This window comes from Saccostrea echinata, unplaced genomic scaffold (genome assembly GCF_033153115.1).
Source record: "Saccostrea echinata isolate AGI-Se365-2 ecotype Australia unplaced genomic scaffold, CSIRO_AGI_Sech_v1 ptg000041l, whole genome shotgun sequence".
Taxonomy (NCBI): Eukaryota; Metazoa; Mollusca; class Bivalvia; order Ostreida; family Ostreidae; genus Saccostrea; species Saccostrea echinata.
Window position 1 is genome coordinate 3,954,483 of NW_026889790.1, and position 14,378 is coordinate 3,968,860.

Consider the following 14,378-nt stretch of genomic DNA (forward strand, 5'->3'; position numbering starts at 1 on the left):
ACCCAAAACTATCACTCAGTTTAGTAGTCCCCAAAATCCACGATGTGTTGTAGATCTTTTCATTCGATATCTGTCTTCTATTCCAAATAAAGGACCGTTTTCTAGAGGACCCGTCCCCCTTAGAAAAGAAAATATTGTAAAATATTCTTCCCAGATCATAGGTGTCAATACCCTTGGTTAGTACATGCAGTCATTGTTTGATGATGCTGGCATTGACAAGAAAGTTGTGAACCATTCAGGAAGGATATATTGCTGCTCCACTCTGAACAATGCTGGGTTTGAGTAGCAGGAGGTGATGAGACGCATCGGACATATAAGTTCTGCGGTAAGAACTTATAAAAGAGCATGTGAAGAAAAAGAAAAGGAAATTTCAAATGCTCTGCAACCTCCTACTCCTAAAGCCCAGCTTTGTATAGAGAGGAAAGTGCTCCAGCCACAACTGCATCATCAACATCGACTGCATGTACTTCCAAAGGTCAACCTAGCAATCTTTTGAGGTTGACAATCCCGTCATGCATTGACACTATTGTTATCAGCAAGGATGGAAAAGACATCACATTGTCTATTTAGTTAATGATTAAAATTCTGTTGTCTTACATGTATTTGTGTAATAAATGTGTTTTTTCTGTTGTTTTATGTATTTTAATTTTTTTTTACCAATACCATGCAGTGGAGACATGGTGTGTGACGCATGGTGTATGATCAACAATGATCATTACCGAACATTGGCAATTATAGGTTCAATAATTATGAACACAATAGCATGGTCACTCAGGTCACTTGGCTTGGAGTGTACCAAGTTATTTGGTATGGGCAAAAATCCTTTGTTCGAGGCGTGAAACATGTACTAAGTTCTTCTAAAATACAGTTATAATAATGAGCCTTGCAAACAAAGACGATATTATTACAAGCCTTGTAGGCTGGAACCATAACATATTGTTGACGTGGTCTTTCTAATTCTTTGTTCGCCTACGACTTAGTAAATGGGAAGGATAGATGGTTCGCATATTTCCTTTTAAATTTCTATACCATTCTTAAATATATCTGAAGTCCTAAAACATTTAATGCATTTTGACGAAGTGTTCAGATCTTCCTTTTCGTATTTAGCACTACGTCTCGCATAATCTTTGACAGAATTCATAATAGAAATGAAGTTCTGTCGCCACCTCTGATGTTTCCAGGGGTTCGTGTTTTTGCCCCCATTAAGGTATTCAATGTATAATGAAGGGATTTTGAACAATTTTGAATAATTTTAAACTAGTTGAAAATGCATTGCTAGATAACGATGAAAGTAAAATGAACCAAATTCACATGACTGATAACATATAAGAAGCCGGTTATTTTGCACCTAAAAAGTTTTTGGAGTTATCTGCCTTTAATGAAAAAAAGAAAATTTTAATTTTGTCAAAATATCTGTGGTAAGTGATTCATTTTATTTAATATTCAATAAAAAGAGAGTTTATGCATATTTTCAGCAAGAAATTTGTATGAAATTCAAATTACTTTTTACAATATCTTAATAACACATGTTCTATCCATAGCCTTCAATGTAAAATTCAAGGTGTAATTAATTGGACAATAATCAATATATTGTAAATTCCTTTGGTGGAGTATTTTTATTTGATAACATTTTCAAGATGCGACAATGAATAGAAATATGGGACCATTTATTTATTAGGTACAAAATATGGTCGTTATACATTGATCACCTGAATGATTTGTATAGTTTACAGGATTGCTGAGTTTGATCACTATTCGTTATCTTTCTATTTCATTCGATGCTTCCTCCTCTTTCTAATGAAAAGAAATTGAAAAAGACTTCTTGAAACGATTGGCACATTTTATTGACAAGATATTATATATAAGTAACTATGTACATGAAAATTAAAAACATTACAGATAAAACTATGATTAAACATTGTTCAACAAGTATGATGAGTTTGTGGTTTATCCGTATGACTGGTATAAAGTAAGAAAACGTCATTACCAGAGGTTCAATTATCACACACCAATACAAACCTAGGTCATACTAGTTTATATTACTTCTATTTCTAAAAATTAATCCAATAATATTTCTTACATATCACTAAAATATTGCACTTTACAAGGTATTTGTTGCCTTATTACACAACAGTGGCTGACATCTTCACAAAAACATTATGGAATGTAACTCATATATCTCCTCATGTTCTCTCCCCTTACCTTTTGTACTGTATGAACCAAGAACACGACCCAAGTTGATAATTGTTGTAGTTGTGTTAACGGAATTTCCATCAGCAGTTTATATTTGATAACAATCAATGAGATACCTCTACAACAGTTGTGAGGGTTTTTGGCGATGTCACAGGAAGAAATAATCATGTAGCACTCAAAACCATGCCCCTAAGTGTGAACATCCCTCCATATCTTTGCCCACACCCCAATCTCATGGTCCCTCTCTTTATAAGTTTTCATAACTTCTCAACTCCAGGCTCCTTCATCATCAAATTGCAACCAGATCAGACATAAAAATTAACCAGGTCAGACATAAAAATTAACCAGGTCAGACATAAAAATTAACAGTTATAGGAATATTTTATCAGTGGAAAATTGACAGATAAGCAACGATTAGTAATATAATAAGCTTTTGTTTAAATAGATTCCTATAAAACTCAGCTTATTTTGTATTAAGAGATTAATCTGAAATCCCCGCAAAATTTGTATTTTGGATCAGGGTTATGACAACTCTTTTAGATATAATTATTGTAATTTTCTCGGACAATTCAATACTAATTTAAAACCTGAGGACTATAACGTCAGTCAATGTAACCTTCACCTTCAGTATCTTCACTATAAAGTGATAGCATAAACAATATGACATGGATCTATCCACTCTGTAAACTTTATCAATTCATGCAACTTTATGATACAGGTACTATTATACATAACACTACTACAAAGTCAAAGCTTTATGTCCAAACAAAACACACCAACAAATGGATCACTGTCTGTTTTTTGGAGGGGTAAGTCTTGGAGGAGGCTGTTTCTTCTGCTGGGGGATGGGGGTCAAAGCTGGAGCTGGTGACTTGGGTTCCAGAGAAGGTCGAGAATGTGATTCAGGTGCAAAATGGTCACCACCAAATAGATTGTCTGGTTTCTGTAAAGAAACACGTGTCATAATTCTTCTTATGAAAATGAAAAAGGTTTTATCAGCACTTTATAAAATTTATTTATCTCTAATAAAATCCATTGTCTTTCATTGATTTGGTAAAAGTACAGACACCAGAGATGCTAAGCTCCGTTTCTTACACTTGGTTTTGTGCTGGATCCTCCTTTCCCAAAAGGATCAAAAACATCTAATTTGGAATTATCTGTACCTCCAAATGATGCAAACAGGTCCATACTATTAAATGGATCTTCCTACAAAACAGATAACTAATGTCAGAATTTCAAAGACGTGACATGATATGAACCTTTTAATAACATTGTTTGTCTTACCCTCAACCCCCACCCCTTCCTTTTTTAAAATAAATTTATGGAGAGGCAGTTTAATAAGCCTAATTTTTTTTTCTTCCTAATCTTTGAAAATGCACTGATTTGCTTTAGGACACCCTCACTATCTTAGGAATGATTTGAATTGTTTTTATTAATGAAATTCCTGTAACTAAAGACAGTGATAGAAGTACAACTGAACACATAAAGACAACATAAAAATCTTTTAAGTGCACGCATCTGGTGGTTTACAATAGAGTGAAAGTGCTAACCCTTCCAGACTTAGAGGAACTCTTGAATGTGTCCGAGGATTTGATTGGATCGTCAGAGGAGAATGGATCGCAACCAAATGATGACTTGAAAGGATCACCACCTACAACAAAGAAAAAGATGAACTTGTTTCATGTGATAGCATTTATTTTTTGGCTTCAGAAAATTTACTTTCTTGACCAATTTTACGATTTGAGACAATGACATTTATCAAATACATGTAGTTAGTTCTGGCAAAAGTCAGTTGGCGAGAAATGTTGACCATGTGCCTAAATATTACTTTTTTCTCTATGTACCTCTCAAAACTATGTTCTATGACCTGCTATAGTATACAGATAAATGTATACCTTCTTTAAATGGGTCATCACTCTGAAATAGGTCAGATCCTCCTCCAACTGCGTCGCCCCAAACACGTCCTTACTCTTGAAGGGGTCCTCCTTAAAGTCGTCTAAGGCTGACCATGCACTGAAATTACTAATGGTACTGACTGGGCTACCATACTGAAATTAAGTCAGAGTTAATGAACTTATAATGATGAAGTTAATGAAGGTACTGTCTGGGCCACGGTACTGAAATCAAATCACAGTTAACACACTTATAATGATGAAATTGCTGATGTTACTGACTTGTAGCCCTAATATTGAGATCTTGTACAATATATTAGTACTAACTGTATACCTTGTACAAATATCTTGTACAATGTATTAGTACTTACTGTAGCCCTAGTACTGAGAATTTGTACAATGCCCTAGTATTGATATCTTATACAATGTATAAGCACTTCCTGTAGCCCTTGTACCTAGATGTTGTACAATGTATAAGTACTTTCTGTAGCAGCCCTGGTACTTACCGTTATCTCTAGTACTAAGATCTTGTACAATGTATTAGTACTTACTGTAGCCCTAGTACTGAACATTTTCGGGAATCTCAGACACCCGACAGTTGACTTCGGACAGCGGATTTTTCACGTAAGGAAACGTGTCAAAAAGTAGTTTAAATAATATAAATACAATGTATATCTTTTAGTCTTGATCAATTGTACTCGATAATCACATTTCGTTCTTATTTGTATGATTTACACTACTCTATACTGTACACGTGTACACATGCACGTAGTATTGAAGGGGGAGGGGGTTCTCAGCCAACTTTTTTTCTAAAATAAATAAAAAATGCCCGAGAGATTGTTTAATTGTTTAATTCCAGTGGCACCCTTTTCCCAACTACAAATAGAAAACAGGGATCTTCAAGAACATAGAAATTGTAAAGGACTTGCATCTTTATATAGATACCGTCGCAGGAAGGCCGAGCGGTCTCCTCATAAAAGGAATGCAAGGACTAAGTTCTTTGAACTTAATCACATTTTATTGGCTAAATACATATTTAAGATTTCAGAATGGATCGTTGTTTGGGTTAAATGGCTTTCTGGACCAAATGGGATCTACAAAATTATTGTAAATTACATACATTATAACAATTGTATTTAAAATATAATAACTTAATTCGTGCTCGTGCATATCATAACATTACTGTATACTTTACATTTTACTGCAACTACTCAAGCATTTTACTGCATACTGCATTTTACTGCAACTACTCAAGCATTTAACTGCATAACGCCATAAAATATACGAAATATTTGGGTACTATACGCACATACTTTGCACCATACATTATAGCTTCTACATACTTTAATATACTCGTATACTATTAGAATAATACTTGAAATGAAAGCAATGCACATACTTCTCACTCAAATAATTTACATCAAAATTAAGGACTAAGGTCCTTGGCCATTTCAGGAAACTGTTTAAGATAAAACCTTTAAATTAATAAAACAAACTTATCTCAGAAGAGATGTGAAAGTCTGGCAATACTGTATCTTTTTGAAGAATACTACTGTAAATAGCAAGTCCGTCTGCTCCACTCAATTGCTACACCCAAACTGACTACAAAACGGCACGGGATTTAAGCCCGCCAAGTAAATTCTACTGAACAAATAAAATGTTATGGAGCACAGTTATAACATTTAAGTTAGTTATTTACATTGATGTTAAAATATATGGAACCGTGTTTGGACGCTAATTGTGACACACCTCCCCTATTTAATGAAGTACGAAGTACTTTTACAGCTCAACAATTAATGTACGAAGTAAAAAAAATTATATATAGTATATACATTTTCTTTCTTTTTTTCATTAAGAAAAAATAATTAAAAACACTGTTCTTATAATATACTTGTTTCTGACTGTCACTGATTCACTACTGGCGACTCAGATAATCATCTCCAACGTTTTCCTTCCCACTTATTGCGATAATACAAAATCTATAGGGCTGAGGAAGAAGTGCCCACCTTATATATAAGTCTGGAATTTACAAGCTTAGTCCTGTTAAGGTACACCAGTGGATGATGATCTGTCTCCAACACGTGCTGGGAGCATCTTTTTCTTGCTCAGGAAATGTGTAAAATTTAGCCGTCTTTCTACAAATTCCACACATAGATGTAATACGCACTGGAATAATGTTACATTACGGAAAAAATAAACAATGCACAACAAGCTCCCAGCACTTTTCAGAATAGCAGTAATAATAGCTACACGTGTTTAATAATTCAGATTTTATAGTGAAGCGGATATCATTGAACTTTTGATATTTTCGAGGGGCTGGACCCCATCATTCTAGCACGTTACTGTACAAATGTGCGCCCTACGGCTATATATAAAGTCTACACATTATCAATTTAGTTTGACAACAAAATAGGGATTAATATATTTTACAATATGTCTTTAGTTTTGGTCTAATTAAGCTTGTACCGTATTTATTTTTATTTTTACTAACTGCGATAATAGCTTGATCCACGCCTCAAGTACAGAGAAAATGCGTGTCAAACTAAGAAATGACGCTATTTTAGTTAAGTACAGCGAGATCAACCTGGCTTTCATTCTACATATATATACTCAAAGTGCTATTTTGACAACATAAGTTGCACATCCGTTTATCTTTATAATATTTATGAGAAACTAAAGTATCTGAGTATGTTTTAAAAAGAACATATAGTATTTGTTCATCGATATTTATTTGTATTGTTTTAACGTGACGTCATAATAGCTTTCCCGAAGCTCTGCATAGGCTGATGTAAATATGAGTGTCTTAAACTTAATTGCGTCGGTTTCAACTTCCGGCTTGCATAAGCTATAGGTAACTTAATATCGTCTTTCTCTTGTAAAAGAACTGCACCTTTTCCTTTGTCAGAGGCGTCTGTTTGAAGAATAAAAACTTTTGAAATATCTGGTAATTTCAATATTGGTGTCTTTGTCAAGGCTGATTTGAAATGTTGAAATGCAATTTTCTGTGATTCAGTCCATTGACGTTTATTTGACGAAAATGTCCTTGTAAGATCTGTTGAGGGAAGTGCAATATTTGCAAAATTTGAAATAAATTTTCGGTAAAAAATTACCAACCGCAGGAAGGATCGCAGTTGCTTTTTGGTAGTTGGACGACTTGCCTGTTGTATTGCTGATATCCTGTCGGGATGAAGTTGCACTTTGTCACCTCCAACGATGTGTCCTAAACACTCCAGTTCCTTGTAAGCTACTGAACATTTGGTTGGCCTAGCTGTAAGGTTTGCTGCACGTAGACGCTGAAACACTTCCGAAAGCACAAGAACATGTTGATCAAACGTGTAAGTGAATATAAGAATATCGTCAATGAAATTATCAACGTTTGGAACATTGTGCAAACTTCACGCATAAGTCGACAAAAGGTCGCTGGTGCAGTTACTAAACCGAATGGCATTTTTGTAAACTGAAAAAGTCCAAGAGGAGTTTGAAAAGCAGTTAAAGGACGAGCAAACTGAGTAAGTGGCACTTACCAATAACCATTAGAAAGATCTAAACGTGAAAAGAACTTGTGACCTGACAATTTTGCAAATATAGCATCCACATCTGGCATTGATTCTGCTTCAAAAACAGTTCTGCGATTAAGTCCCCTGAAATCAACACAAAACCGATACGTGTTGTCTTTCTTTACTACCAATACAGTAGGAGACGAATAAAGACTTTCTGATTCTTTTCCAACATTTTACTTGCTTCTTCCTTAACTATTTCTATCACTGCAAATGGAATCTGCCTTGGACTAACTCTAATTGGTTTGTCTGTAGTTGTCTGTATGTCGTGTTTTAATACATGGGTGTGACCTGGTTTGTCACTCAAAACGTCACTAAAACTGTGTAGAAGTTCCATCAACTTTTCCTTCTCCTGCTTGCTCAGGTCTAGGTTCAAATTTACATCCTTGTATGTTTCTACTTTACATGTTTCTACATACCCTTCTTGTTCATCTTCGTGGTCTGGTTCATCAATTTGATCTGAACAGACAACAGACATAGCAGAACTTACCACTGGTTCTGAACGTTCATTATAACCTTTCTACAAATTAGCATGTCCCATTTATGTCTAATTGGTATTCAACATTACCTATCTTCTTGACAATTTGGTATGGCCCTTTCCACTGCATTAGCAGCTTATTACTGACAGTAGGTAGTAGAACTAAAACTTTCTCACCTGGCTTCATGTTACGATTTCTTTCTTTCTTTTCGAAGTAAACTCTGTGTCTCTTAGATGCTTTCGTCAGGTTCTGGTGGGCCAGTTCACAGGTTGATTCTAACCGGTCTCTGAGATCAAATACATGTTGATAAGCGGATTTTACCTATGAATCCTGTATTTCTTTTGTCCAAAGTTCTTTGAGAATCGTCATAGGTCCTCGAACAGTGCGACTATACACTAGCTCAAATGGAGAGAAGCCTAAACTTTCTTGTACTGGTACTTCACGATAAGAAAAAAAAGGACGGCTGGCAGATACTTGTCCCAATCCTTTGGTCGATCAATACACATCCTTTTTAACATCTGTTTCAACGTACCGTTAAACCTTTCCACTAGCCCGTTGCGCATGGGGTGGTACGGTGGTTGTCGTCAGCTGTTTCATTGAAATTAGCCTACTTACTTCCATCATGAGTCCCGACGTACAATGTGTACCCATGTCTGTAAGAACCTCCTCTGGTACCCCAATACTAGAAAATATTTCTAACAAAGCCTCTGCAATCCTTTCAGTATCTATACCTGGGAGCGCTATAGCCTCTGGTTATCTTGTTGCATAATCTACTAAGGTTAACATAAATCGATTACCTTTATTTGTTGACGGATGTAACCACTGCCACCCTCTGGAATGGTACATCAATCAGAGGCATTTTATCCAGCGGGACTCTGCTCACCTTACCTTTTGAAACAGTTCTCTGGAAGGTATCACATGATTGACAGAACCGTTTGACTTCAGAACCCCGATCTTTTAACTGGCGTCAAAATTTCATAAATATTATGGACTCTCCAGAAGAGTACGCCAGACGATGGGCTAGACATGAAAAAGAAGACTTTGACACGTTGTCAGAATGGATTAAATGTATCGGATGTATGTGAAAATCTCACATTAAGCGATTGAGAGGCAAAATGCTTCTATCCTTCTGTGTTCAATAATTCAGAAGTGAAAAAAGAATTAAATAGATTACACGATCAGAAGGTACTGGTCCCTGCTGACAAAGCAGGTAACAACACTGTCTTTGTAAGGCTCATTATTTAAATTGTGTATTTTAGAGGAATTGGGATTTAATTTAACAAGTGGTAATCCAACTTATACCCATAGCTCCCTTTCTGAAGAGGAAATTCTTCAAAATCATATGTCAGTTTCGAATATTTTTAATATTCCAACAACCAACATGAATTTGAATTACCATATCTACATTGGATACCGAAACTTCATAAAAATCCTTACAAAGATACATAGCGGGTTCCAGTAAATGTTCTACCAAGCCTGTTTCTTTACTCCTCACTAAGATAAAACAGTAGTGAAGGAGAAACTTCAGGAGTACGGTGCAACAATATATTCGAGAAGTGGTGTATATCAGATATGGATGCTTAAACATTCCAAGGAACTTTAGGAAAATTTGAAATCTCAAAATTTTACCAAAATCAACAACATAAGAACTTACGACATTTCAACTTTATATACAACCATTTCCCATGATAAATTAAAGTCCAGGCTTTTTGATATCATTGAGAGCTGCTTTTTCAATAAAAATGGAACTCGTAAATTTACTTACCTTGCCATTGGTCATTTGCAAAATTATTTTGTTAAAAAACATTCTGATTGTACACACAAATACTCTGAAGATGATATTAAAAAATGCTTGAGTTTCTGATTGACAATATCAATGTGGTTTTTGGAGACCGGGTCTTCCAACAATCTATTGGAATTCCCATGGGTACCAATTGCGCCCCGTTATTAGCAGACCTATTTTTGTATTCATATGAGACAGAATTTGTTCAAAATCTTATACGTGAAAAGAAGAAAACACTTGCTGTGACCTTCAGCTCGACATTTAGATATATCGACGACGTATTGTCAATTAACAATGGTTATTTCCATTCTTATGTCGATACGATATATCTCAGTGTGCTTGAAATAAAAGATACCACAGAGTCTTACACATCTGTTTCATATTTGGAAATTTTACTTGAAAAAGACTTTAATGGTAATCAAACAACCAAGCTTTATGATAAACGTGATGACTTTAACTTTTCAATCGTCAACTTCCCTTACTTATGCAGCAATATACCTTCATCACCTGCATACGGGGTTTATATCTCTCAGTTGATTTGATACGCAAGAGGATGCATTACGTATGAACAATTTCTAAAGCGAGGTAAGTTACTGACAAACAAGTTGATGAAACAAGAATAACAGCTGTCTCGTTTATAGTCGTCATTTCGTAAGTTCTATGGTCGGTACAATGACCTTGTCAGCAAATACAATTTATCATTAAGGCAAATGCTGACTGAGGTTTTCAATACTAATTGTTATGCTATTATTTACACACTGAATTGTCTAAGGATTTTTCAGTCATTTCCCGATCATGACAAGAAGCACACGGCGGATGTGACCGGTCGGCAAGGGATGCTCACTCTTCCATGGCACCTGATCCCACCTCTGATGTTTTAGAGGTCCGTGTTTGCTCTGCTCCGAAATTTTTATTGTTTAATGGACTTTTGAGCTTGAATAATGTTCGTTAGCTCCATACATTTCATTACATACCTGGCCAAAAGAATTCTGACAAAATTCTCGATATAGTCCTACCTGTTGCTAGATGACATGACATAACTGATTCATGTGCTAGCTTCATAACAATCGTTCGATATTTAGAAGGTACTATGAGCTGAAAAAAGATCTTACCTCCTTCTTTGTCAGATTCTTGATACTCCTTATACAAAATACCTTTCTCTTCTAACCATTTTACCCTCCCATCGAGCGATATTCGGCCTTCTTTTGCATTCCAACGTGTTGTTTCAAGTGATGGATCAGCTTGTTGTTCACGCTGTATATCCTCAGGTTTGCTATCATCCTTGACTATATCTGGAGCTCTAAGAGCTGGGTAATGCACCATGCATTGTAGCTACTACATGCTTTAATATAATCGTATACTATTAGAATAATACTTGAAATGATAGCAATGCACATACTTCTCAATCACATAATTTACATCAAAATTAAGAACTAAGGTCCTTGGCCATTTCAGAAAACTGTATAAGATAAAACCTTTAAATTAATAAAACAAACTTACCTCAGAAGAAATGTGAAAGTCTGGTCAATACTGTATCTTTTTGAAGAATACTACTGTAAATACTCGAGAAAGTCAAGTCTGTCTGTTCTACTCAATTCGCAGCACTGTTAAGGCGTACTTGATCCGCCTCTCACTGCACATCAAATTTTACCATGATGACGTCATGTCGACGGTTGCATTGCGATCAGTGACTTGCTTATATCTTGCTGTGTGGGATTTAACTAGCCACAAAATTGAATGAAGTTGTAAGTTTTGATGTAGTTCATTACTCTTATGCAATTTGGAATCGAAGACCATTTCATTTTCTGTTATTGTGTGGAATTGCTATATTTGTGTGATGTCACATTAATTTCTTCCCGTGTAAATTAGGCCCCGTCCCCTTTATGCAGCCTTGACAGAGCTGCGTTGTTACATCCAAACTGACTACAAAACGGCAGGGGATTTAAACCCGCCAACGCAGGTAGGTTAAGGCTTCCCGTAGAATATGACAGTGCACTCTGTGCCTTCTCATCTCTGAACTACCAAAATATGACGTCATAATGGAAAATGACGTCAGGTCACTGCAAACTTGGGGTGTTATGACGGGGAGAGTGTCATGAACTTTACACTTTATTTCAAACTGCAAGTAAAATGCTAGATAGCTATTGCAAAATTCACGGGTCGTTAAAGGTTTTTTAAGTCTTATATGTCCGAATATTTTAAAAATACACCACTTACCTACCCTTGATTGAAATTCATCATGTTCAAAATGCTTATGAAAAATATACTTTTGAAACGTACTCTGTTTTATACCCGTGGTTGGAGGTAGAATTTATTTTGTGTGTATAAAAGAGTCTGGCGCGGGTGATTAATGAGGATTAATCTGAGAATTTTTGTGGAAATCTGTAAGAAGGGGTTGTTCTCTAACTGAATCTTGCTTGGGAAAAATGTATGTTGGCTTTGTTTTAATACAGATTACGATATTGTGTGGAAAATACCCTCAAATTTGTAGGTAAGTTGAATTTCTCAGGAAATATTTTTTACCCAAGTAATACTATGACTTTTCCCAAGCACATTTCGGATACACAAGGATACAATGAGTTTATTTATATAACAAAATGTTAATAATTATTGTGTTAATCAGCTGCGCCGAAGCGATTTATATGAAACACTTCAAAAAATTATAAATGACCGTCACGTGATCAACAAAGTCATGTGATACCATAACAAATATGCTAATATATAGCCGAGGAAACCCTTTATATAAATTGGAAGTACAAAAGTTCAATACTTATAAATTAAAACCAAAACCGACCTCGCAATGGCATATTGTGTTTTGAGCGCATTTTAAAGCTTCGGGAAGCCTTAACATAGCTGCGAAGTAAATTCTACTGAACAAATAAAATGTTATGGAGCACAGTTATGTCATTTAAGTTAGTTATTTACATAGCGAAAAATAGTATGTTAAAATATATGAAACCATGTTTGGACGTTAATTGTGACAGACACCTTAGCGAGCGCATAATCTTTATAAAAGGAAAGATCTGTCAGAGTAAGTTATGGCATCACTCTAAAAAATATATTGTATGACAAATTTTGTTTCAGTAATTGTTTGTAGACATACAACAATGGATTTAAAGGAAAAAAAAAGTACCTCTCAGGAAATAAAAGGTAACTTTGGATAAACAATAACATGTTATGATCAGTGTCTTGAACGTAAATATTGTATCACATACAACTTATTTCGTACTCTACATATCAGGCGTGGATCCAGATCTTTTAAAGGGGGAACCAAAGAAACCAAAAGCACTGGGCTTTGAACTATAACTACCGATTTTAAAACTTTAATTCACAATCATATTCCCCGTCAAAAACTAAACAATTACATTTTTGTTGGAAAACGCGGGCCAAATGTGATATGTTAGTCAGGATATATGGAATCTGATGCTACCTTGAGGTTTCCATTGGGTACAAGGAAAATTTCATAATTGTTTCCTTTCATTAAATTTTGATTTCTTTAAAATTACTCAATAAAGTCAGCTTATCAATGTACTTCTGGATTTTTCAAATCGAACTTAGCAAATTTTAATTCCTCGTTGTGTTTTTTTTTTAATTTTTCTTTTCAAATCCGATTTATTGTTTAAAAAAAAGAGAGAAAAAAGAAAGAAAGGAAAAAAAGAAAGAAAATGTTAGTTTATTATCTCAACCGAGCTAATGTGTATAAAGTGTTGAAATAAAAATAAAAATCAGTTAATTTCCTTTTTCTTGTGCAGTGGAAAGATTTCGAAAAGTTTTGAACGACTTGATGCTGAAGAATATTAATCAAATATTAAGTTTTATTTTTGTCTATCACATCTTAAAATCCAGTAACATATATACAGTTACAATTCTCCCTTTTTCACCTTTTCTAAAAAATTTTACAATCCTCGAGCTCTTTTATTATTTTTTCTTTACCAATCTATGCAATTCTGATCTATTTAATTGTTTTAAATCTATTCGTTTTAATAGATGTTAGAGATATTGAGAAAAAATTCTTAGGTAAATGTTAGGTAATTTTAAAAACATATTTCTATACGCTCTCCGTAATTTTTTTTTTTTTTCAGTCCGCTGTCTGTAGTGCGATGTCAGATGTGTGAGATTCCGAAAATGTTCATGAAGGTCATCCTGGAGTTTGCTGGAGAAGATATTAGACACCTCACTATTAACACTGCTATAACTAGCTAAAGCTGTGTTTTACGCTTCTCTCCTGATCATTTAAATGCTGTACTCTTAGACGAATCTAGAATGAAAGCTGAACACGACTCGTAAATACACCCCTACTAATGTTGTTGTGATTTAAATTCAAGACAAGTGGTGTAGGTTGATCCATTCAAAGGTTATAGGGTAGAACCGGTTTTATAAATAAAATTGGCAGTAAACAGGAAATTGCTATAGTCTGCTTCTTTTAAAAATATGTCCTATATAAAATGTGTTTCCAGACCTCTCTGAGATATTT

The 14,378-nt window shown here is 34.8% G+C and overlaps 1 protein-coding gene across 1 annotated transcript in view; it reads right to left on the minus strand.

Moving 5' to 3' along the window:
• Window positions 1-3,288: 3,288 nt before the first annotated feature.
• LOC133200800 (epidermal growth factor receptor substrate 15-like 1) overlaps window positions 3,289-14,378 on the minus strand; it is a 60,915-nt gene continuing 49,825 nt past the window's right edge. Inside the window, exon 6 of the mRNA XM_061336602.1 lies at window positions 3,289-3,399. Within this exon, the coding sequence (XP_061192586.1) occupies window positions 3,336-3,399 (64 nt within the window). The 3' untranslated portion in view covers window positions 3,289-3,335. The remainder of the gene's footprint in view (window positions 3,400-14,378) is intronic.